This window comes from Balaenoptera physalus (genome assembly GCF_965194825.1).
Source record: "Balaenoptera physalus genome assembly, chromosome: 12".
Taxonomy (NCBI): Eukaryota; Metazoa; Chordata; class Mammalia; order Artiodactyla; family Balaenopteridae; genus Balaenoptera; species Balaenoptera physalus.
This window is the reverse complement of record NC_138897.1, coordinates 26,064,476-26,091,347: the sequence shown is the minus strand read 5'-3', so window position 1 is coordinate 26,091,347 and position 26,872 is coordinate 26,064,476. Positions and strand designations below refer to the sequence as shown.

The 26,872-nt window shown below is 47.7% G+C and overlaps 1 protein-coding gene across 5 annotated transcripts in view; it reads right to left on the bottom strand.

Annotated features, from left to right (window-relative positions):
* The window catches only part of ZBTB7C (zinc finger and BTB domain containing 7C), a 376,759-nt gene that overhangs the window by 286,511 nt on the left and 63,376 nt on the right, over window positions 1-26,872 (bottom strand). For 4 of the 5 annotated variants that reach the window (XM_082416549.1, XM_082416553.1, XM_082416544.1 and 1 more), the window contains exon 2: window positions 6,446-6,672. The exons of the other annotated variant lie outside the window; for it this stretch is intronic. In XM_082416549.1, the coding sequence (XP_082272675.1) occupies window positions 6,446-6,452 (7 nt within the window). In that variant the 5' untranslated portion in view covers window positions 6,453-6,672. The remainder of the gene's footprint in view (window positions 1-6,445; window positions 6,673-26,872) is intronic. 5 annotated transcript variants of the gene reach the window in all.

The following is a 26,872-nucleotide window of genomic DNA, read 5'->3' as shown; positions in this document are numbered from 1 at the left end:
GAGATCAGCTCGATGCTTTGTGACCACCTAGAGGGGTGGGATAGGGAGGGTGGGAGGGAGGGAGACGCAAGAGGGAAGAGATATCGGGATATATGTATATGTATAACTGATTCACTTTGTTATAAAGCAGAAACTAACACACCATTGTAAAGCAATTATACTCCAATAAAGATGTTAAAAAGATTTTAAAAAAATAATAAAAAAATAATAATAGTAATAATTCCTGGGTATCTAACTCACAGCCTGTCTCTAACCTCCTTGATTCTCTCAAATAGAGTCAAAGTAGACTTGAGTCATGAGTCAAATTGGACCCATAGAGGCCATTTGGTTGGTATATCTCTTAAGACTCTAAATCTGTAACAATTCCGTCACATCTCGCCATTATTTCCCCTCGACCTCCTGTTGGGAAGATAGGGCATTTGTCCTGAGGAGCCCTCTCGTTCTGGATCTGGTGACGGCCTCTCTGTGGTGGGCTTTCCCATGTTCCTCTAGTTCCTGCATAAGGTGGTCGTTAGATTTACAGGCAGGAGCAGCTTTATGTTCAGTTATATGGTGGGAAAATGTCCTGGGTGGTGCTGTGTCCTTCCCATCACGTCACATCTGGTGGTCCACTTTTAGCAAAGCTAATACTGATCCATGGATTTGGATGCTGGGGGGATATATCTTTTTGAGCAACTAGGTCTTCCCAGTATCTCCAAAGTCGTATCACATTCTAGAATTTGGTTCTAGATACATCTCCAGCCTGGGATTTCATGGAGGACTCTCTACTACCATCAGCTCCAAAATTCTATCAGCTTATCCTTTCCTAGGCTATCTCTGGGTGACCTTTTACCTTTCTTTCTTTCTTTTTTTTTTTTAATAAAGAAAAGACACTTTTAAATGACCAGACAAACCAGGGACCCTGTCTTCCCTTCTGGCCAGGCGCTACCAGCAACTCCATGGGCTTAGCTGGAGTCCCACGGTCTCCACAGCCCATGGATTCCTCCACCCATCTCTTAGGAGATGAGTCAGAATCTCAAGGAGAACAAGAACACATAGTTGAACATGATAAATATGCATCCAAATTTTTTAAAAACCAAATTACACAAATCAAGCTTATTCTGAGAGGTTCGTTTTGCCAGGGGTCTCTAGTGCTCCAATCAGCATAATTAAATAGCAGGATCTCTCTAGAATTGATTGTGGTTTTCACATTTTTTATCATACAAGGACCATTTCAGCGAGATGATTTTAAGCTAATAAGAACCCCCAAATTAGAAACTAATTAAGGAGATGGAAAATACAAATGTATTTGTTTTTAGTCGGGCACTATTTTTATCAGAGGAATCATGAAAAATTAAAATTGTCAAGTACCAATATGAAGGTTGCCAGTCAAGGGCAATGTGGCTTTCTGCCTCTCCCTGCTGCAAAATTTTAAGGTGATATATCAGAAGCTGTTCCCTGTGGGCCCCCAGGAAGCAATGAAGAGACTAATTTTGAAGAGCAGAATTACACACTGCTAGACTTGACGAGGAAAAGGGGGTTGCCATAATACTCTCAACTGTTTGGTGATTAAGATTCATAGCGCCTCTTGCTTTTTGAATGCATGTGTGCCTGGCAACAGCATTAAATCATTGCAGTGCACTTTCTCATGCTCATTTAACAGATGAGAACATTAAGGCCTGGGGAACTTGAGAGATGTGCACAGGGTCACAAAGCAAACTTAGAAAGAATCTAGACTATATCTCCATTTAAATATGCTTGATTTTATGACACTCCCTCCTCATTGTCCCCCACATGTGCCATAGATTACCTTTTAAAATAGATGCTAAGTCACAATGACACTGCTTTGGAGGACTCTTTTAGGATTCGTGACAGCCTTGAGAGCTCAGGGCCCAGAAGAGGAACAGGAAGCAGAAGCCAGCTGCCCCCAGGGGAGGAACAACACAGGGACCCACAGACGGCTGCGGTGAGCATCCAAGGACCACTGACGCAACCTCACACAATCAGATGTTGACCCAACCTTGAAAATGTCATTTCAGTCCCCAGGGCTGGAGAATTCCCATTCGTCTATAGACTTTGCACTGATTCCAGCATGGCTGACACCCGGTTACTCTTTGCATCACCGACCTGTACCTCCTTATCCTGCTCTCTCCACTCCAGCCCTAAGGATCTGCCTACAGACACACTATTCAAACCTCCTTTCCCATCGCAGAATCCCCACCAAACCCAAGCCAGGTAGGTGAAGAGGACCCTTGCTTAGCTCCAGGCCTCTCTCCCCTCAGGCCCGGAAAAGATGGGTTGGGAACTTTCTTGATAACTAGGGTAGATTCCAAACTCAGGGGCATGAGTTAGAGACCCCACACAACAGGCTGAAGAAAACTAAGGATGTCAGGGAAACCTGCCACTGACACACAGGAGACAAAGGATTATTAGTTGAGAGGTGCTCGCCCTGCAGGGAGGAACATCCAGGGGAGCACTGAGCGGGGCCCACGGGCGGGAGGACAGTGCGTGATGATGGCCCAACCTGCCATGTGATGCCGAGTGGAAGGGCACGTTTAGAATCAACCCAGCTCCCAACCAAGAAACCACGCCAGGTGGGGAATTAAGAGTCTTAATAACATTTTATAATTTTATGCAGGTCTTTCACATACACTATCTCATCTGAGTCTCAGAAAAACCCCAAAGGCAGAAATTATTTAACCTATTCCTCAGGTGGGGCTGGGCTTAGGGGAACTTGATTTTGTGGAGTGCCAACCTTATGCCAGTGACATGTGTCAGGACACATATGTAGCAATTACTATTTTCTGCTGCTGTTGGGAGCCCGTGACTGGGGCAGATGTCATTCACAGAGTAATAAACAAATACCCTCTCCCAAACCCAGAAAGAGCAGCCATATCTATGACCGTGGGCTCCCTGGCCCTCACAGGGAGTAATCTGTATTTTTATGGCTGGTAAAGAAAGGAGGCAGGTAAGGTAGGGATGGGCCTTTGTTTCAAAGGCTGAGGCTGGGAGACAGGAGAGAAAGGGGATGAAGGACAAGCAGCTTTTCGAGTAGGGTGCCTGGGTCGGGTCCCAAGACACTTGGGATGGCTTAGGTAATGGGTCCTGGGGTGGCCGGCACCCCCTCGGCCCACTGAAACACAGTGCCACGGTGGTGTCCATCCTCTAGAGATGAAAGCCCGGGGACCCCTGCCTTCTCTACGGCAGAGCTGACCCAGGGGCACAAGCTGCCTGCAGGACCTGTCTCCTCCAGGTGACCACACGGCTCTGGATAAGGAGGGCCACAGGCAGCCACCCTGGGCCAAGGTCCAGGCTCACCCCCTGCCCATCTGTCCTGCCCCACAAAGCCCCACAGTCCTCATGCAACAGAAGAGTAGAAACAGAACTACAGAAATTCCTGCTAGGACACTTTTGCCACACCTAGCCCATAGGGAACTCAACCCGGTTTTCATTTAATTTAGGAAAATAAAAAGCATTATTTCTTGACGTGGAATGTCACAGAGTAATGATTATTTTATTTAGTCCTCATAATTACCCAGCAAAACAGACATTCTTAGTGCCACTTTCAATGCAGCTTCTGAAGCTCAGAGAGCTTTGGGAACTGCCTGGGGTCAGCCCGGGACCAGTAAGTGGTGGCATCTGAGGCCAGCTGGGAAGACCTGCAGCCAGGGCTGGTTCTAGAGAACATACGTTACCATCCAGAACAACTGATTCAAGACACCTCTGATTCTTCAAGCCAGTTTCCCCAGGAATTCATTTCAGTTGTGTCATGAGAAGAGGACAGAATAGTAAGTCCTATTGTCTAGCTCAGGATACACCTGGCCTCTGGGTGCCCCTGGGCAAGATGCTCTAAATTCTAGACCTAAGCTGTCCAATAGAGTAGCCACTAGCCACAGGTGCTGTTGAGCACTTGCAATGTGGCTGGTCCAAACGGAGATAAACCGTAAGTATAAAAATGCACTCTGGACCTCAAAGACTTTGTACGAAAAGAAGAATATAAACTATCTCATTAATAATCTTTATATTCACTCCATGTTGCAATGGTAATACTTTGGACATGTTGAGTTAAATGAAACATTATTACAATTAATTTCACTTGCTTCAGATTGAAAATTCCATGAGACTGGCACATGCTCAGTCTCTCTGGGCAGCCCTGCTCCAGGTCCCAAGTCTTGCCTCGGTTTCTGTACCCGACTCATCCTGCCCCACTCCCTAGAGCAGCGCTGGAAGCCTAGGAGGCAAGACTCTCCAAGCATTCCGAGAATGTCCTCTCTTCTCAACATGTCTGTAAATTCCTGGACCCACCCCTCCCTCCCTCTATCCTACTCAGTGCCCAGAAAGCATCCCCAGGCCCAGCAACTGCCAAAGCACTCACAGGCAATCACCATTTCTGAGTGTTTGGATCCACCTTAAACTACATTTTCCATGGCCAGAGGAATGCCGAGAACGAGGTTTTCAAAGCCCAGGCCTCAAACCCTGTTCACAATCAGAAGCCCTGGGAATTGGGATGCGTTTCTCCCAGCCTTCTTTGCTCCCTCCCCTCCCAGACCATAAGCTCCTCCAAGAGCAGAACAATGGAAGAAAACTAAATGATTGATCACTTACTATGGTGCCAGCTGTGGTGCTAAATGTTTTGCATGTTTCATTTTATTTAATTCTCCCAACCAGCCTGTGAGTGAGAAAGTCTTGTCCCCATTTTGAAGACAGGAGCCTGAGGCTCCCAGAGTCCCAGATCTGTCTCCATTCCCATGTTTTTTCCTCTGCCCCATGTTCCCTCCCCTGGGAGCAGACACACCTCATGCATCTTTGTATGTCTGGCATCTAGCACAGTGCCCAGTACAAAATAGGTACTCGGGAAATATTGGGAAACTAGGTTAAGAAACTTCTAGATTCAACCCTTTGCTCTCTCTTGACTTAATCAGAAAGTATTTTGCCCCTTACCTTCCTGAGGCTGCTAAGCCCCTTACCTTCCTGAGCCACCTGCAGGGCTGGGCCTCTTCTGCCTCCTCCTGCCCCCCATCACCTCCCATCACGAGGGCCCACACGGTGAGCCCTGCCCAGGTCCCCAGTCAAGCCTAAAATGCACAGACTGCCTGCTCCACTGAGAGGTGGGGGTCTGAGAATAGTCCAGAGCTGGTACACTAGGGTCTAGGGTGCCCAGGGACACAGCTAGCTCCAGGAAACTCTGAAGATACCAGCTCCCTAGCAAAGCCCCTCCAGGCCTAGCCAGACCCCTAACTATCCTCACCAGGGTCCCCAAAGCTCAACTCCCCTGCCATTTATTCATATAGACAGAAGCCAAGTCCTGGGCCCACCTGGTACCTGTGGTTGATCCATTTCCTAGAGCTGGGTTCAGCTTTCTGGATTCCTTCTTCATCTTATTCTTTCTGCCTGACTTAGAACAAGGGCTCCCAGAAGTCCTAATACTCTGCCCCTCCCCACCCCTTGGCTTGGCTTTGTGGACCCTGACACTGGCCTGCACTGGAATGGAATTTGCCACACCCTCTTGGGCCTCCTGCCCCAGGCCATTGGCCCTCTCCCCCTGCCCTGGTCAGTTTCCCAAGGCCCCAAGCTATTTTTGCTCCCGCCCCAGCCTGCCGTTTTCCCCATGGCGGAAATTGCCAGAGCGGTACCCAGTATGACACACACAGTGACGACCAGATGGCCAATGGAACAGGCCCTCCACTAGATCAGAGCTCATCTTCGGGGTCTCCAGTCCCATTGGACCCTGGTCCTCCCAGCTTCAGGGTCCTGCCCTCTAGGCTCTGAGGACCTTCTCAATGCTTTCTGCCTTGGCTGACCTCCTCAGATTACCTGCTAGACCCAGGGTGTCTGCCAGCCCCCGCCTGTGCTCTCCAGACCCCCACCCATGACCTCCCCAAGTCAGCCTTGGTCATCTGCTACTTGCCCTGGCATCCTTGGAGGGACGAAGGCAGCCACAAAGTCCCTATTTCCTTTTTTACAAGAAATACCAACCCATCACCTCACCGGTCATTCAAAAAATCTGTCCCAACCCAGAAGGCTTCTCAGCCAATAAGGCCTCCAGGTCTATCCCTTAGGTATCACTGATCCATGAAAGAGCTCCTGCACCCCTCGCTGCCTTTGTTTCCCCACTGGCATCCATGCCCTGCTTCCCAAGGGAGCTGATGGGAAATAATGACTTCTTGATTTGTTACTCTAAGGTCTTAAAACAAGAGGTGCTACATCCATATGGCATCAGGCCTTCCTATGAGGTATAGTAAGTGAACCTACCTGCTGCTAAATCTTCTGGTGCCTAGCTCCAGCAAGAGCTTGGGGCAGGAACTAATAACTATAAAGCATCCATCTATTATCTCATCAGGCCTTACTCTGCTTTGTTTGCATGGTTATCCTCCCAAGAGCTGACCTTTTATGTCTACTGCAGGCTGACATATTCTCCTACCTGCCATATCATTCAGAAAGGACGGATGAACCTCAGGTTCATTACCTGTCATTACACCGTGTACATGTCACTTGGGGCCGAGGTATCAATTCTTCTTGAGTCTCCCCGCTGGTACAGTCTCCCGACTTGGAGGCTCCGGGTCCAACGAGCTGCAGATTGTGCTCACTCCTCAGGCCCTGGTGGGCTTCATGCCATCCCTTACTGCTCTCCTGGCCGGCCTACTCCTCAGGGGTAGTGAGGCCTTCTGAGTTCCCAGCTGCTTCAGAGGAGACCTGTAGGAAGAACAAAGGTCCCTGTGACCTACCAGGGCCAGAGACACATGTCCAAGTTTTAGCTGTTCTAGAACTTTCCAGCCATCTTTTTTTTCTCTCTCTATTATTAGATCTTGTAACTCCAGGTGACTATATAGACTCTACCTCAGCTAGGGTCTTCACTGCCAATGTCCCACCCACCAACCCTACCCCCAGGCCTTAGCATGCGTGTGCCACACACACACACCCCTTCATTCTTATCTCCTTACCTTGGCATATTTTATTTCATCTGCCTGAAAGACGCACCTTCAGTCACCCATCTTACCCACCATTCAGAATTTAGCTCATACCCACCAACAGAACCTCATTGCCCCAGGAAAGAGGAAGGACCTGGGTGTCCTCCCTCCACCAATGAGACCCACAAAGAACAAGGCCATGTCTACCGGGGACATTCCTCAACTCTTGTAGCCCAGGCCCTGGGACAAGGCTTCCGGTGTGCTGTGGTTTGGGGGCTCCAGGAAGGCCACCCACCTGTGGCCTCCTTTCACAGCCCTTCACTCAGAGTGAGAGACAAGGGTACAGATGCAAACCTCGCTGGGTGAGGGACACAGACACTGCTCCACTGAGTGACCACATTTCATAGCCAAGACCACAGCTCACACTCTGGGGGCAGGGGGCAGGTAGGAAGGGGTTCCAACAAGAAGAAGCCGCGCCTCAGCATGCAGATCTCCTGCGTTCTGGAGACTGGGGCCATATTGGCCGTAGCCCCGCATCTCTGACCAGGCATGGCCTCCAGCTCCCGGGGCCACTGCCCAGACAGCTGTGACCCTGAGCTCCACCCCAACCTCGGGGTCCTCTGGGCCTCAGTGGACCCACTGCTGAGAAGGGGCTGTGGTAGGTGGAGAGTGTCCACCAGGGCATCCAGCGCTGCAGGAAAGGGGGAGCACCATGGACAGGGATGAGGGCAGCAAAGGGAGGCAGGGACCTGGAGTCCCATGGATTTTGTAAGCCTAACAATGACAATGTCTTACACACGTACCCTGATTTATACCCTTCAAGCTGCTTTGGCATCCACTGGACCCATGTGGTTTCACAGTAGTGACATAAAGGGGTATTTTTTTTTTAAGGTTATTTTAGAGATGAGGAAACAAAAGCACAGAAAGGTTGAGAATCTCACTAAAGATCCCACAGGAAGGTAGTGAAAGAGTCAAGACTGGAATTTCTGACTCCCAGTTATCATTCTTTCCAGCAAACCCCTTGGTCCTGGGTTAATTTCCTGGCACGTCAGGGGAATGGCGGGTCGGTAGGAGTGGGGAGGACGAGGGGAACAGAGGCATGCTTGGCCTGCTGTGGGGGGAGGGGGAGAAGAGAGAACAGGAGGAGGATTCAGCCTGTGGTTTCTCCCCTGCTAGGAGGGTCTAGGCGAAGAAGGCACAGAGAAGAGAGTGATAAACAGGGAAGGCAGGAATGTGGAGGCCCCTAGCTGACAGGAGCAGCTCAGGCAAACAGGGTGCTGCTGTGATAAATAGCCACAGCTTGGGAGTGGGGAGGGGGGCAGGGTGCCCACCTTGAGCCTCCAGGGCAACCTGGCTTTACAGCTCTGGCCTCCGAGGCATTGCTGGGCAAGGCAGCCCTGGGGATTAGAAGCCCCTTTGAAAGAACAAAGCAGTTATTGGTATTACCTTCCAAAAGCATACACACACATCAATACTCTTTTGTATATGGGATATATTCCTGAATAATGAAAATGAAAAAACGCCACCACGAAGTTCCACCCCTACGAAGAAAGATCTCAGCTGCTCCTGGACAATTGGATTCTCTGCTTGATTCCAACGCTGCTCTGCTTCCGCTCTCCAGGAAGAAGTCACAACCTAGGAAATTCCTACCTGGCGGGCAGGCAGGCCGAGATCCTTCTAGAATAGGCAGCACAGGCCAAAGGCCAGGAAACCCAGGATAGGTGGCCAATCCATGGAGTTCAGCGGAAAAAGGACGCAAACACCAAAAGCAGCCAGGAGCTCGGTGCAGACCCACATGCCCACCGGACCACACCTCAAAACATCAGGCTACGGGAAGAATGGAAAGTCATCCCCTGGTGTTATTATCGCTCTGTGTTCCAGGCACCGCGGGGAAGGGGAGGGGGTCCTTGTTCTACCTAGTAAGACATGAGCCCTACTACACGTGCACCAAATGCCGTGGGAAAGGGAGGAGAAGCTGCACCCTTCAGAAGCCGGTTACCAGCCTGTCCCATGGGCTGCACGATCACCTGGCGGCTGTAGCTCCGGAAGCAAACAGCTAGAGCACATCAGTTTTCGCTGGGGGTGGGAGGGTGGGGATCGGAGTGCTTCTGAGCCCTCCTGCAAGGTGGGGTTGAAACATATTCACAGCAGATGGTGCTGTCGCCCTCACTCGGGATTCTCATTCCTAATTATCTGTGCTGTCAGCAAAACAATTAACCCTCAAAGAAAAACTGCGCCATCCACTCCCAACCATATGAAAAGACAATTTTTCCCAAGGACAAGGGACACTTAGGGCAGCAGCAGAGGGAAAGTAGGGCAGCCTTGTGTTCGATTCAGGATCTCACTCTCCCTGGGCGATTTCGCCATTCTCTGACCTCCGTGGTCCGCTGCATGCATCGCACGGCAGCCCCTCCCGCCTCTGAGCCTGCATTTCCTTTCCCATAAAAAGAGGGGGTGAGTCCAATCCCTAGGGTCCCCTTCAGTCCCACAGTGCTACCATGCTACAAGCATGGTTCTTTTCCTTTGAATTTTAAGTTCCTTTGGAGTAGAGATTGAGTTTCCATTTGTTCCTCCATTCATTTGCTCACTTGCTTATCTGCTTATTTATTCATTCATTCACTCATTCATTCATTATATAGGAGATATGAGGAAAATATCTATTCAGCCTTCTTGACCACTGCATGGAGCTTTCTTCCCCTGGGATGTGGAGGGAGGAGGGAAGATGGAGCAGGGTGAGGTGGAGGTGCAAGGGGCTTCAGCACTTGGCACTGGCTTGGCATCAGCTGTAGGAGAGGAATCCTATTGCATTTGTGTTCTCTCTGAAGATTCAGCTGCAGGAAGGCAGAGTCCTCTCCAGAGAGCTGAATGTGGTAAGCAAGCCACCTTGGTCCCCAGGGCAGGCCTGCAGAGGGGTGGAGAGGTGCTATGTAAGGAGATCCAAAAGCCCCCATCAGCTGCTGTGGAGCTGGAGAGAGCGCTTCGCAGTTGTTCATTAAAGACCTGAGGCATGAGTGAATAAACCAGAATGCCCCTCCTTAAAGGAACTGTTTAAAAGAAAGGAGAGTTTTTATAGGGCTAAGGCATGATGTTTGTTACCCAGGGGGCTGCTATTTAAGGCTGGGCTGGTTGGTCCGTTTTATCTGTTGTCATGCACTGTCATGGGAAAGAAAGCAGGGTGAGCAAGAAATTGTAGAATGATCACTGTCAGCGCCAAAAGAGCCTTCAGGGATGACATCATCCTGGACACGTTTTGCAGGTGCCATCTGGAGAGGTTGAGGGGCTGGCTGTCTGCTCACCGACAGGGAGGGCAGAGCAAGACTGCCGCAGCTGGCTCTACATCCGGGCCTCACTCTGGTCCCAATCCACACAGCCTCCCAGGACCACCCCTCAGTATACTGGGGAACTCACAGGGCAGAAAGGAAGGCTCAGATGGGGGCACCATCTGGCCGACACCCCTCCACAACCCCACGGGGCAGCAGGCCTCCTACTCAGGCAGTGGCAGTGCTCTGCACACCTGGCGAAGGAGCGATGAAAAAAGATAGGGACGGGGCTGCGGGGGTGGAGGGCAGGGAGCTGAGACCCCTCCTCGACCACCATTTTGCCCAGTTCAAGCCTAGTGACATCCTTCTTTCGTCTCCCTGTCACCCATCCGGCTACCAGCACTTGCCTTCACCCAGTGACCAGGAGCACAGGCTCGGATGCCAGCTCCTCGGCATAAAAGGACTGTGTTTATATTCAAAGCGGGCCGTTGCCCACTCAAAATCTGCCCACTCAAAGGCAGCACATGTGACTGCACCCCCTGCCCAGAGCCCAAGCGGGACAGACGCCAACCTCTGGCTGGAGACATTTCTAAATATGAGTGTGGCACAAAGAGTCAGGTTCCCAGGCCTCCTCTGCTCTGGAAGACCCAGCCAGGATTGTCAAGGCTGCCCGGAAGGAGAGGGCTGGGGGCAGGCAGGATCAGGAGGCAGCCAGCTGAGACAGCCATCAGCCCCAGAAACATCACCTGAACCTCTCCCTGGCCTTCCAGCCTCGTCAGGGGAAGAGAAAGGATTACCCTGCACCCAGAAAGTCTAATCAATTGCCTGAAACCCTTGGCAGCAGGGACAGGAAAGCCACTGCTTGCTCAAATGCACATGGATTAAAAATACACAAATGGAATATTTTTTCTTCCCCTCTCCTCAACCTCCTGAAGCCTGGGATGCTTGTTAAAAATAGCCTTGCTGTGGCATGGATCCTACAAAACCCAATGGCTGGCATGAAAATTAAGAAGCCATTGGAGGCAGCACTAAGTGGTTACCCCTGGGGAGTGGGCCGGGGAGGGCTGGGAGGGGGTGCTTTCAAGTGTTTGCAGACACACTTCTACACTGCTTGGATTTTTAACAAGCAGATATTATTTTTATTAGGCTTTTTTTTTTCAAGCCTCTGTTCTCTCTCTTTTTTTTACTCTTTAGCTCCTCTTCATTTTTTTTTTTTTAATATATTTTTTGGCTGCGTTGGGTCTTCGTTGCTACGTGTGGGCTTTCTCTAGTTGCGGCGAGTGGGGGCTACTCTTCGTTGTGGTGCGTGGGCTTCTCGTTGCAGTGGCTTCTCTTGTTGCGGAGCACGGGCTCCAGGCACACAGGCTTCAGTAGTTGTGGCATGTGGGCTCAGTAGTTGCGGCTCGTGGGCTCTAGAGTGCAGGCTCAGTAGTTGTGTCACACGGGTTTAGTTGCTCCGTGGCATGTGGGATCTTCCCAGACCAGGGCTCAAACCTGTGTCCCCTGCATTGGCAGGCGGATTCTTAACCACTGCGCCATCAGGGAAGCCCCAGTTTGGTTTTTTTTAAATGGAGATTCATCCATTGCATCCTTCACCTTAAGCTTAAGGCTGAACTTGCACTGACCTAGCAACCCGACAGCCCAGTGCTGGCTGCCCTGGTGGTGCACAGACCCCTTGGCACCCAGGACACCAGGTGCAAATACAGCCCAGAGTCACGAAAGGAACACTGAATCCAGGGTCAGAGTCTTGGATCTATGGCTGTGTGACCTCAGACAAGCCACTTGATCTCTCTGGGCTTCAGTTTCCTTAACTGTAAAATGAGGCAGTTGGATTAAATGCACAACAGGTACCTTCTAGTCGTAAGCATTTCACAATTTTAAGGATTGAGGAAAATATCTGAAACTTGCCCTGTGTTTGTCCTCACCATGAACGGGCAAGGGGAATGTGTCCCTGGGCAGAGATTGGGTTTTAAAATCAGAAGACAAAAGGAATCCAAATTGGAAAAGAAGTAAAACTGTCACTGTTTGCAGATGACATGATACTATACATAGAAAATCCTAAAGATGCTACCAGAAAACTACTAGAGCTCATCAATGAATTTCGTGAAGTTGCAGGATACAGAATTAATACACAGAAATCTCTTGCATTCCTATACACTAACAATGAAAGATCAGAAGGAGAAATTAAGGAAACAATCCCATTTACCATCACATCAAAAAGAATAAAATACCTAGGAATAAACCTACCTAAGGAAGCAAAAAACCTGTACTCAGAAAACTATAAGATACTGATGAAAGAAACCAAAGGTGAAACAAAGAAATGGAGAGACATACCATGTTCTTGGATTGGAAGAATCAATATTGTCAAAATGACTACACTACCCAAAGCAATCCAAAGATTCACTGCAATCCCTATCAAATTACCAATGGCATTTTTCACAGAATTAGAACAAAAAATTTTACAATTTGTATGGAAACACAAAAGACCCTGAATAGCCAAAGCAATCTTGAGAAAGAAAAATGGAGGTGGAAGAAGCAGGCTTGCTGACTTCAGACTATACTACAAAGCTACTGTAATCAAAACAGTACAGTACTGGCGCAAAAGCAGAAATATAGATCAATGGAACAGGATAGAAAGTCCAGAGTTAAACCCAGGCACCCATGGTAACCTAATCTATGACAAAGGAGGCAAGAATATACAATGGAGAAAAGACAGTCTCTTATATCAGTGGTGGTGGGAAAACTGGACAGCTACACGTAAAAGAATGAACACTACCTAACACCATACACAAAAATAAACTCAAAATGGATTAAAGACCTCAATGTAAGGCCTGATACCATAAAACTCTTACAGGAAAACAGGCAGAACACTCTCTGACATAAATCTAAGCAAGATCTTTTTTGATCCACCTCCTAGAGTAATGAAAATAAAAACAAAAATAAATAAATGGGACTTAACTAAACTTAAAAGCTTTTGCACAGCAAAGGAAACCATAAACAAAATGAAAAGACAACCCACAGAATGGGAGAAAATATTTGCAAATGAAGCAACCGATAAGGCATTAATCTCCAAAATATACAAGCAGCTCATGCAGCTCAATATCAAAAAAACAAACCACCCAATCAAAAAATGGGCAGAAGATCTAAATAGACATTTCTTTAAAGAAGACATACAGATAGCCAAAAAGCACATAAAAAGATGCTCAACATCACAAATTATTAGAGAAATGCAAATCAAAACTGCAATGAGGGGGGCTTCCTTGGTGGCACAGTGGTTAAGAATCCACCTGCCAATGCAGGGGACACGGGTTTGAGCCCTGGTCCGGGAAGATCCCACATGCCGCAGAGCAACTAAGCCCATGTGCCACAACTACTGAGCCTGTGCTCTAGAGCCCACAAGCCACAACTACTGAGTCCACGTGCCACAGCTACTGAAGCCCATGTGTCTAGAGCCCCTGCTCCGCAACAAAAGCCACCACTATGAGAAGCCCATGCACTGCAACAAAGAGTAGTCCCTGCTCGCCGCAACTAGAGAAAGCCCGCGCACAGCAATGAAGACCCAACGCAGCCAAAAATAAATAAACAAAATTAATTAATTTAAAAAAAAACTGCAATGAGGTATCTCCTCGCACTAGTTAGAATGGCCATCATCAAAAAAATCTACAAACAATAAATGCTGGAGAGGGTGTGGAGAAAAGGGAACCCTCCTACACTGTTGGTGGGAATGTAAATTGGTACAGCCACTATGGAGAACAGTGTGGAGGTTCCTTAAAAAACTAAAAATAGAACTACCATACGACCCAGCAATCCCACTACTGGGCATATACCCTGAGAAAACAGTAATTCAAAAAGACACATGCACCACAATGTTCATTGCAGCACTATTTACAATAGCCAGGACATGGAAGCAACCTAAATACCCATCGACAGATGAAAGGATAAAGATGTGGTGCATATATACAATGGAATATTACTCAACCATAAAAAAGAACGAAATAATGCCATTTGCAGCGACACGGATGGACCTAGAGATTCTCATACTGAGTGAAGTAAAGCCAGACAAAGACAAATATGATATTGCTTATATGTGGACTCTAAAAAAATGATACAAATGAACTTATTTGCAAAACAGAAATAGATTCACAGATGTAGAAAACAAACTTATGGTTACCGGAGGGAAAGGGTGGGGGATAAATTGGGAGACTGGGATTGACACAAACTACCACATATAAAATAGATAACTAATAAGGACCTACTGTATAGCACAGGGAACTCTACTCAATACTCTGTAATAACCTGTATGGGAAATGAATCTAAAAAAGAGTGGATATATGCATATGTTTAACTGATTCCCTTTGCTGTACAGCAGAAACTGACACAACATTGTAAATCAACTGTACTCCAATAAAAACACTTTTAAAAGTTAAGCTTTCATCAAATCTAAAAAAATAAAATAAAATCAGGAGACAGGGGAGAAGGAAAGAAGCTGTTCTGAGAGCAGAGAGCAGCTCCACACCTTGCGGATGAAGTGTGCAATTTGGAAAGAGCATCACTTTGGGACCCAAAATGTCCTGGGTTCAAATCCTGACTTCAGCTGTTAGTAACTATGTGAACTCAGGAACTGCTCATCACTGGTGCAAATGGACCTTCTCGTTTGTAACATGGGGTAGGAATATCCACATCCAAAGGCTGTCGTGGTTATTATATGTAAGGAAGTGAAAAATTACCCAGCTCATTGTAGGAGTCTAACGTCCTTTTATTCTTTTCTTCCTCCTGTCGTTTACCCTCCACTGCATTGCAGGGTGGTTAAGAGTGTGGGCTCTGGAAGCAGATTGCTCTCCCAGCTCCACCACCTATTCGCTGGTGACCTTGGGCAAGCATTTTAATTTCTCTGTGCCTCAGCTTCTTCACCTACAAAGTGGGAGTGAGCCAGGGCTGGTTGTTTTGCTCCTGCCCCTCCTAGCCAACTGAGCCCTCAGTTTTCAATCTTGTATCTTCTATAGATTTTCCTTCACAGGCCTCATTCCTTCCTGCAACCTCTCTAAGATTCCTGGCCCACAGCTGCCCACCACCTGTGGTTGTCTGGCTGGCCCTCACCTACTCACTCCCAGCCCCCTCTCCATTTGGTCTGCACTCCGCAGGCTGCACACCTGGCCGGGATTCTCTCCTGGAGCGTGGGGAATGTGTGTTTCAGATCAGTGCTTCTCAAGCTTCAATGTGCTTAGGAATCACCTGGGGATTTTGTCAAAATACAGATGCAGATTCAGATTCGGTAGGTCCCAGCTGGAGTCTGAAATTCTGCATTTCTAACAAGCTCCCAGGGGTGTCCAGGCCACTGGTGTGGGACCACCCTTTGATTAGCAAGACTGTAGAGTGGAGGAAATCCTAGTGTGTACATGTGTATGTATGTGTGTGTGTGTGTGTGTGTGTGTGTGAGTGTGTGTGTGTGTGTGTGTGTGTGTAGGGGGGTGGGGACAGGGACAAGGCAGGCTAGTTATCCAAATTAGAGAAGGAGTAGAATTTTGAAAGAGATGGTATGATGGAGACCAAGCGTGAATTCAAGAGACACCAAAGATGAAAAGTAGAAGAGTGTTATATGAAATGATGTGACATTACCCAACCAATAAAAATAATGTTTATTGAGATAATGCAGCAGCACAGAAAGATGCTTATGACATAATAACTGAAAAAGCAGACTACTCATTATTCACACACTACATACGCACACTAAATCTTCAACTCTGCCAAATGCACATTTAAGAAAACTGATAGACTGTAGTAGGATGACAGCTCAGGACCATGAAAGCTGTGTTATGGTATTATAATCACATGTATTTTCATTTCTTTGTCATTTTCTAGATGTTCTTAATGAAGTTTTATCATTTTTGTAATTTAAAGTTTTCCTTCTATATTACTCTCAGTTACCCACTTCCTGAAATCGTCAGTTTTTCTGTTATTGAGGTTTCATGTATTTTGAGCACAAACCACCATTGCTGGGAGGGCTGGCAAATGGTGCATTAAACCTTCTCAGTCAAGCCCAAAAATAAAGCAACCCAGATTCTGTTCTTCCTCTAAGCCAAGGGTCTAGCGCTTTGGAAGGCTGGCACTATCACCTCTCACTATAGCAACAAGGAGACCCTGGTAACCTCGAGCTTACGGTTATTAAGAGTAAAAATAGGAAGTCCGTGGATAGATGTGCAGCAAGACGCTTCTGTGGGTTTGCATTGGACAAGCCGGGTTCTGAGCCCTCTCGGCCTCTCTTACAAGAAATAGAAAGCAAAAATCAGACTCTAGGAGCTGTTTCCCACAAGATTACAAGGAGTGCTTGGCATTTTCTTCTTTGTTTCCCATCTCCGGGCTGTAAGCTGCCTTTCAAACCAGTTCTTGACATGCCTGGAGTCAGGCTGTTCTAGAATAGGAGGCAAACTGTCCAGCCGGGGGATGCCAGAGGCTCACTTATGTTTTGGGCGTGTTTACACCACTCCAATGCCCTGCCCCCAGCCTGCCCTTTGGACTTCTGTCCAGCGCTCCTGGCTTACCAGCACTCCCACCCATTCCCCCAGACCCCCGACCCATTCCGTGCAGTGTTTCCTCAACTTGTCCTTAGGCAGGTGTTTCAGGCCCCCCCAGCCTCCCATCTAGGCCTTGACTCTGACCTCTGGGAGGTTGGGGGTAGGAAGGAGGTCCCAGCCCCGGCCTGGCTGCTCCTGCCAGAGGTATAGGGTCTGAACCCAGGTCTGCTCCCCAGAACCCTGAATCCATTTTGCACTCTAGTGAACCAAGTTCAAGGCCCAGTTCTGCCACCATCTGGCTGTGGGACCTTGGGCAAACCACTTCACATCTCTGAACCTATAAACATTTTAAGATGGGTTTATAGAATCTCATGGTCTCTTTCGGTCCTAACACTCCATCACGCCAACAGGAATAACGGTTTACTGTTTATCTAGCAATACAGACGAGATATTTCACATACAAGTCTTTTCTAGACAACTAAACATTGCCCCTTCAAGCAACAAAATGTGTTTCATTTTAGCCCTACTGCACGAAGTTTTGTTTTGTTTTGTTTTAACATTTATATGCTTCTCATCCTTTTGTGGCAAAGAATAAAACCTAACATTTGTTTGTGTACACCTCTCCCCAGCTCTGTTCCACAAAGCATTTGCAGTGGCCAAGGTGCTGAAAATAATGTAACTTTGTCTTCAGGGCCCTCTGGCATGTCTATGAGATGCTCTCCTGTGTCAGGAGATTTGTCCCTACTGCTGCAATTTTCTCTCTTCTTCTATCTGCCCCTTCCCACAGTAAGGCTCCCAGAGGTCATGCTACCTGTTAGGAATGCCTGCCTAAAGAAGCTTCCCCACTTCTAATGTGCAGCCCCCTGGGCTGGGCGACCGTGGGGCTCTGAGCAAGGGTCAGGTGGTCTTAGGATAAGGAGATATGGCTTCAGCCATTTCTCTGATCACAGGCACTTGTCCCTCGCTCTGAGATCCATGTTCTGGGACAGGAGAGGTGAGAGCAGGCTGAGCTCTGGATAAGTGAAGTATCTGTGCCTTGACCCCCTCACCTGAACCAATACTTATTTCCGCTTTGCTGGCTGGTTTTCCCAGAGGGGGCGTTTAGAGACCATCAGAGTTGCTATCATTTCCACACAGGCCAGACTAGAAGGCAAGCTCAGGTTTAGAATTTAACCCCAACTCTACACATCCCCGGTGTCACTCCTTTTTCCAAACTGATCCCCAAGTTTCAATATGCCCTTGCCTTGCTTCTTCCCATAAGAGATGCTACAAGTCCCCAGATTAGGCTTTCTTTTCAGAGGAAGCCACCAGAGGCACTAGGCCAGATGCAGGCTCATTCCTAGACCAGAAACATCTGGCAGAGCAATCCCTGTCCCCCACCTCCACTCCCTGGCAAGGCAGAGTGAAACCTCGATGCCCTCTGCCTTTGCCCCTCCATCCCAGGTTGGAGCAGCTGCACCAACAAGCTCTTACTGTCCCCTGTGCACACCCAGCTTCCTACCTGAGCCAGTCAACTCCACATTTATCACCAACCTACCACGCCCCCTGGCACACGTGCACTTCCTGTTCTGCCTGTGACGGACCACCACATCACTCACTCTCGGGAGGACACAGCGTAGAGAGCCTGGAGGTTGTGGTTGGAAAAGGGAATTTCAGAGTTTTCAAGCCTGGAAGTGGGCAGTTCTGAAAGGGTGCCTTTATGGAAAAGCCAGGCTGCAGGAGGGGGAAGCTTCTAGAAGAAAAACCACTAAAGCCACTTTGAGACCAAGGCGGGGAGATGGTTTGCAAAACGCTGAGGTCGGTAAGAAAAAGGGCAGGAAATGGGGGCAGAAGGGGCCCGGAGGTGGGTGTGGAAGGGTACCAGGAAAAAAGGTGAGGTGATAGATAACCCAGGAAGAGACGGAGGAGGTGAAGAGGCTGCGAGGGCACCTTAGTGCCGTGGCGGATATTCCAGCCCTGCACGACAAATAAGCCGGGCCCACGGTGCCGCCTGCGGGGTGCTGGGAAGGGGCCTCTGCAGACCCGCATTCCTGCTGGGTCTGGCCCGGGAGCAGCATGGCAGCAAGGAAACGAGCCAAGACAGTAAAATCGCATGAACCTTACAAAATAATAACCACCACCAAGAGCCAGGCATTTCCCATGGAAAGTCAAGTCAGTTCTCATCAGCGACCCGCACCCCTGAGCTGGCACCTATTTCTGCTTTGGTGTCTGGTCTTCCCAGAGGGGGTTTATACACTGTCGGAGCCGACATTACCACCAGGGCCACATCGGAAGGTAAGCTCAGGTTTAGAATTGAATCCCAACTCTGTACATACCTGTGTCATCCCATGTCTGAGTCCAGCTCCCACTTCTACAGAGGAGTAAACTGAGGCTTAGAAAGAGTAAGCAACCAAGGAGTCTGGATTCAAATCCTCAATTGCCTGATTCCCAAACCTGTTCCCCTCGAGCGCCACACTTCCCGGCTGACCCACGGTTCCTCACTGGTGCAAGAACAGTGGCTCCCGGTGGGCTTTGCTCTAGGGGACCCTGCCATCTCCCCACATGAAACCACTGCATTTCATGCACTTCCAGCGCGAACACACTGCTCCAAGTCTCCTGCAGAGGCTGAGATGGTGCGGCAGGATTGCTCCCTCAGGGAGGGCCGGTTTCCAAGAGTTACCGCGCGTCACCTGGCTGTGCACATTGCCACCTCTGCTCAAACACTCATAGATGTTGGCCGGGAGAGGAAGCCTTGAAAGGCAAAGAAGGAAACGGATCCTAGGACTCAGGACGCTGGGGGCGGGGAGGGGAGGGAGCAGAAGGAAGCGAGGAGAGGGCAGCTGGGTCTGGGGGGCTTTGGATGCAGCCCTGAGTGTGGCGGCTGGCAGGACTTGAAAAGCACCTAACAGCAGCTTGGTGGCTTCTTCGAATCAAGGATGAACAGCGTTCTGGCAATACATGACAGGGGAGGGAGGACTAAAGGAGGAAATCATTTCCTATATAAAATGGGCATGAACAAAGGAACCAGCAGAAGAGAACCATGATACATTTTCTCTTTATAACTCCGCTCAAAGACCAAGTCTCCATCCTTTTTTGTTTTTTGCATCCTTCCCAATGCCTACCTGGCACCACCCGATACACACGATAGGAGCTGCATAGCTGCTTCATCCAACAGGTTTGTAGTGAGTCACTATTATGTATTTGGTTCCATCAAGATGAAGGGTGGGCAACAAATTAACTACAGACGCACGAGGACGTGCGTGGTCTCGTGAGGGAAGGCGAGATACCCACCTCCCAAAGCAGAAACCCCAGTCACCTGGTCCTTGAGTGATGCTGAAATAAACGGTGCCTATGCTGAGTGCTTTAGGAGGAAAGCCCACAGCAGAGCCGAGTCTCGAGGTGGTGGGTTCTCCCACCCTGGAGGTATTCAAGGCAGGACGACTGGCTGCAAGCAGAGGAAGGAGGGACAGTCCAGTCTATCGGGGCCCAAGATGACAAAGCACCTAGAAATGCCCTGCCCAGCAGGCCGTGGGGTGGGGGTGGGCACACAGTACACTCATCCTGGAGGCCAGTTTTAAGGGGGTGGAGAGTAGGAATACTGCAAAACACGCCATGAAGCACGCCCAGGGCAGCAACCATGTTTTTTTCATCTTGTGGTCCCTGCACGTAGCATAGTGCCTGCCCCACAGTCCTCCAAGAAGTGAGCTGGGTTCCACAACATTTAGTCTGCACCACCCAGCACACCACTGAAAGTCGGTGTCTGTTTCCTCCGTGAATGTCCACTCTAACCATTAGACTGTGAGCTTCTTTCCAAAACTATTTTATTAATTGGTTTTAGCAGTAGATTAATTTTCTATGAACATTGTAACAAATGATCACAAACTCCGTGACTTAAACAACACAAATGTATAATCTTACAGTTTGAAGGTCAGAAGCCTGACATGGGTCTCATGGGGCTAAAACCAAGGTGCTGGCTGTGCTGTGTTCCTTCCTGGAGGCTATAAGGGAAAATCCATTCCCTTGCCTTTTCAAGCTCTGTGAGGCTGCCCGCATTCCTTGGCTCGTGGGTCCCTCCCTCCATTTTCGAAGCCAGCAGTGTGGCATTTCTCTGACTGTTCTTCTGTAGTCGCATCTCCCTCTCTGACCACAGGCCGGCAAGGTTCCTTGCGGTTTAGGGATTCATGTGACTTGATTGGGCCCACCTGAATAACCCAGCATCCTCTCTCCATTTCAAGGTCATAGTCTTAATCGCATCTGCAAAGACCCTTGTGCCACGTAAAGCGACATATGTACAGGTTCCGGGGATTGGGGCGTGGACATCTACAGGGATCATTATTCCACCCACCACAAATAGAAATACCTTCATATTGTTCACAATTCAAATAACACAAAAGGCTATAGAATGAAGAGTTTTCCTCCCATCGCTGTCATTCCTGATCCAGTTCTCCCTGTTAATATTGCCTCCATAGAGTTGAACCAATTTACATGTACATATACATGGCCCACCTCCAGTCATATACGGGCATGAGATGTAAGCTCATTTGGCACAGAAGCCATGGGTCACATTTCCTTCACGTCCCCCACGGTGCTCACTCCAGGTATGGACTCAGGAAGCCCTTGGGGGTCACTACTGCTCACAAGCCCTTAGACTCTTGCTGGTGACGGGGGCAGAGACTGGAGAGGAAGATGAAGCCAGCAGCCAGCACAGGAGGAACACAGTTCCTTGGATTTAAAGGAGTAGCTTTGTGCATCTCCACCAACCAAACTGCTCCTCCCACACGGACATCCCGCCGGGTTGGGAGCCAGTGGGCTTCCCCAGTGCGGGGAGCATCTTACCACGGCTTAAGGAGGGACTCTCGGCAGGGATGTGCTCTAAGGGGACATTACAAGCGTTCCGGGGTTGCCAAAGTCCCAGCTGCACCCTGAAAGGCGTTATTTTCCTGCTCTTCATCCATTCCTGGTGGAGATGTTGCTTTAAACCAAATGGCCCGTTATGTGCTAAGTCAATTTTGATCTAAAAGAAGATAGGTTAAATGGAAACGTTGATTGGCGCAATTAAGATTTCACAGCAGTAAGTGCTGGGCCTGGGGAGCCCCAAATGTTCCTATTCCTCCCACCAGCCCAGCCTGGCCCCACCTCTGTAGCAGGACAAGCTCAGGCTGGGGCACAAGACCCAGGATCTTACCCGCTGGCAGATTTCTGTCTGGCAGAGCACAGAGGAGGCTGGAAGGGAGAGAACAGAGCACTGAGCCCCTGCAGTGAGCCTGAGGGGCCCTGGCAGGCCAGAAGGTCAGGGGCTAGAGGTGCCCCGCCCTCTGCCTAGCCCCCACCTTCACCTCTATTTGACCTCTACTTGGCCTGCTAGGTTCAGCTTAAGGGTCCCCCTACTAGGAAGTCACAGGGCAGGATTTGGTAGGCGCCTCTGCAGCACGCCAGGAGGTAATATCATGCCTCAGAGGGTGTAATGCTAAGAGCTGAACTTCAGAGAAGAGAGGAAGTGACCAAAGTTAAGGAGAGAAGTGATGTGTAAGCAAGTGAGCAAAGTGATGGCAAGATCAAAGGTGAATTCTTAGAAATGTACAAGCTTCCGAGACTGAACCAGGAAGAAATGGAAAATATGAACAGACCAATCACAAGCACTGAAATTGAAACTGTGATTAAAAATCTTCCAACAAACAAAAGCCCAGGACCAGATGGCTTCACAGGCGAATTCTACCAAACATTTAGAGAAGAGCTAACACCTATCCTTCTCAAACTCTTCTAAAATATAGCAGAGGGAGGATCACTCCCAAACTCATTGTATGAGGCCACCATCACCATGATACCAAAACCAGACAAAGATGCCACAAAGAAAGAAAACTACAGGCCAATATCACTGATGAACATAGATGCAAAAATCCTCAACAAAATACTAGCAAACCGAATCCAACAGCACATTAAAAGGATCACACACCAGGATCAAGTGGGGTTTATCCCAGGAATGCAAGGATTCTTCAGTATACGTAAATCAATCAATGTGATACACCATATTAACAAATTGAAGGAGAAAAACCATATGATCATCTCAATAGATGCAAAAAAAGCTTTTGACAAAATTCAACACCCATTTATGATACAAACCCTCCAGAAAGTAGGCATAGAGGGAACTTTCCTCAATATAATAAAGGCTATATATGATAAACCCACAGCCAACATCGTCCTCAATGGTGAAAAACTGAAACCATTTCCACTAAGATCAGGAAAAAGACAAGGTTGCTCACTATCATCACTATTATTCAACATAGTTTTGGAGGTTTTAGCCACAGCAATCAGAGAAGAAAAAGAAATAAAAGGAATCCAAATCAGAAAAGAAGTAAAGCTGTCACTGTTTGCAGATGACATGATACTATACATAGAGAATCCTAAAGATGCCACAGAAAACTACTAGAGCTAATCAATGAATATGGTAAAGCAGCAGGATACAAAATTAATGCACAGAAATCTCTAGCATTCCTATACACTGATGATGAAAAATCTGAAAGTGAAATTCCGAAAACACTCCCATTTACCATTGCAACACAAAGAATAAAATACCTAGGAATAAACCTACCTAAGGAGGCAAAAGACCTGTATGCAGAAAATTAAAAGACACTGATGAAAGAAATTAAAGATGATACAAATAGATGGAGAGATATACCATGTTCCTGGATTGGAAGAATCAACATTGCGAAAATGACTATACTACCCAAAGCAATCTACAGATTCAATGCAATCCCTATCAAACTACCACTGGCATTTTTCACAGAACTAGAACAAAAAATTTCACAATTTGTATGGAAACATGAAACCCCGAATAGCCAAAGTAATCTTGAGAAAGAAAAACGGAGCTGGAGGAATCAGGCTCCCTGACTTCAGACTATACTACAAAGCTACAGTAATCAAGACAGTATGGTACTGGCACAAAAACAGAAACATAGATCAATGGAACAGGATAGAAATCCCAGAGATAAACCCACGCACATATGGTCACCTTATCTTTGATAAAGGAGGCAAGCATATACAGTGGAGAAAAGACAGCCTCTTCAATAAGTGGTGCTGGGAAAACTGGACAGGTACATGTAAAAGAATGAAATTAGAACACTCCCTAACACCATACACAAAAATAAACTCAAAATGGATTAAAGACCTAAATGTAAGGCCAGACACTATCAAACTCTTAGAGGAAAATATAGGAAGAACACTCTATGACATAAATCACAGCAAGATCCTTTTTGACCCAGCTCCTAGAGAAATGGAAATAAAAACAAAAATAAACAAATGGGACCTAATGAAACTTAAAAGCTTTTGCACAGCAAAGGAAACCATAAACAAGACAAAAAGACAACCTCAGAATGGGAGAAAATATTTGCAAATGAAGCAACTGACAAAGGATTAATCTCCAAAATTTACAAGCAGCTCATGCAGCTCAATATCAAAAAAATAAACAACCCAATCCAAAAGTGGGCCGCAGACCTAAATAGACATTTCTCCAAAGAAGATATACAGATTGTCAACAGACACATGAAAGAATGCTCAACATCATTAATCATTAGAGAAATGCAAATCAAAACTACAGTGAGATATCATCTCACACAGGTCAGAATGGCTGTCATCAAAAAATCTACAAATGGGCTTCCCTGGTGGCGCAGTGGTTAAGAATCCACCTGCCAATGAAGGGGACATGGGTTCGAGCCCTGGTCCGGGAAGATCCCACATGCCGCGGAGCAACTAAGCCCGTGTGCCACAACTGCTGAGCCTGTGCTCTAGAGCCCGCGAGCCACAACTACTGAGCCCACGTGCCACAACTATTGAAGCCCACGTGCCTAGAGCCCGTGCTCCTCAACAAGCCACCGCAATGAGAAGCCAAAACACCACAACGAAGGGTAGCCCCCTCTCGCCACAACCAGAGAAAGCCCGCGTGCAGCAATGAAGAACCAACACAGCCAAAAATAAATAAATAAATAAATAAATTTATTTTTAAAAAAATCTACAAACAATAAAGGCTGGAGAGGGTGTGGAGAAAAGGGAACCCTCTTGCACTGTTGGTGGGAATGTAAATTGATACAGCCACCATGGAGAAAAGTGTGGAGCTTCCTTAAAAAACTAAAAATAGAAATACTACAGGACCCAGCAACCCCACTACTGGGCATATACCCTGAGAAAACCATAATTCACAAAGAGTCATGTACCACAATATTCATTGCAGCTCTATTTACAATAGCCAGGACATGGAAGCAACTTAAGTGTCCATCAACAGATGAATGGATAAAGAAGATGTGGCACATATATACAATGGAATATTACTCAGCCATAAAAAGAAACAAAATTGAGTTATTCGTAGTGAGGTGGATGGACCTAGAGTCTGTCATAGAGTGAAGTAAGTCAGAAAGAGAAAAACAAACACCATATGCTAACACATATATATGGAATCTAAGAAAAAAAAAAGGTCATGAAGAACCTAGGGGTAAGATGGGAATAAAGACACAGACCTACTAGAGAATGGACTTGAGGATACGGGGAGGGGGAAGGGTAAGCTGTGACAAAGTGAGAGAGTGGCATGGACATATATACACTACCAAACGTAAAACAGATAGCTATTGGGAAGCAGCCACATAGCACAGGGAGATCAGCTCGGTGCTTTGTGACCACCTAGAGGGGTGGGATAGGGAGGATGGGAGGGAGGGAGACGCAAGGGGGAAGAGATATGGGAACGTATGTATACGTATAATTGATTCACTTTGTTATAAAGCAGAAACTAACACACCATTAGTGTGGTGTTTGGTGACCATAGAGTGTCAAAGCAATTATACTCCAATAAAGATGTTAAAAAAAAAAAAAAAAAGATCAAAGGTGAGGGACATCCCTGGTGGTAAAGTGGGTAAGAATCCACGCACCCAATGCAGGGGGCCTGCGTTCGATCCCTGGTCGGGGAACTAGACCCCACATGCATGTCACAACTAAGAAGTCCGCATGCCGCAACAAAGATCCCACGTGCTGCAACTAAGACCCAGCTCTAAATAAATAAATAAATAAATAAACAAACAAACAAATAAATAGGGCTTCCCTGGTGGTGTAGTGGTTGAGAGTCTGCCTGCCAATGCAGGGGACACAGTTTCGAGCCCTGGTCTGGGAAGATCCCACATGCCGCGGAGCAACTGGGCCCGTGAGCCACAGCCACTGAGCCTGCGCGTCTCGAGCCCATGCTCCACAACGGGAGAGGCCGCAACAGTGAGAGGCCCGCGCACCGCGATGAAGAGTGGCCCCCGCTCGCCACAACTGGAGAAGGCCTTCACACAGAAACGAAGACCCAACACAGCCAAAAATAAATAAATTAATTAATTAAAAAGAAAAAAAGAAAAAAAAAGCACTTTAAAAAAATAATAATAATAAATAAATAAATAAATAAATAAATTTTTAAAAAGAATTGTTTTAAAAAAAAGATCGAAGGTGAGCTAGAAAGCTGTGATCTCTGTGTTGGGAGGACTGGCGTCCAGGCTTTCCTCACCCCCAGCTCTTAGGGATGGCCTCGGACAAGCCATCAACCAGCCTTAGACATCTGTATGTGAGAGTCCTACCATCGGCCCTGCCTACCTCGCACAGCTGTTGTACATTAAGTAAGAAAAGATGAGAAAGTTCTCTGGAAGACTATAATACAGAAATAGAAACTGTTATAAAAATAATCCTTTGCTTTTGCTGTGTCTTGCAGTCTACACGGAGCTTCCTATCCAGTGCCTCCTGATCCTCAAAGCAACCCTGGAATATAGGAAAGGACAGTCATACCCAGTATACAGATGTGAAAACTGAGGTGCAGAGAGTTCAAGCCCACAACCACACAGACTACAAGGGACTGAGCTGACAGTGGTATCCAGGGGTTCTAACTCCAAACAGTGTTCTGTTTACCACAGATGCACCCAGCATTGCCTAAAACCACAGCCTCTAGCTGTGCAGAAACCCTCCTCCTTCTTTAATCCTGTCGCTCTCCCCGGCTTTGTTGACTGATAAATGTACTTCCCCAGGCTCATTGTAACCAGCAGTGTTGGGGAGGTAGGCAGGCTGCAGGCTGGGCTCAGCCTCTGACTCTCTGCGGGGCTGTAGAAGAGTCCCTGTCCCCCAATTTCCTCCAATTCCGTGTATCTTTGATGTTAAAATCACTTAACGACTCTAATCTAGGCGCTTCCAGGAAATGCACTCAGGGCCTTTCTCGAAGGGCTGGGCC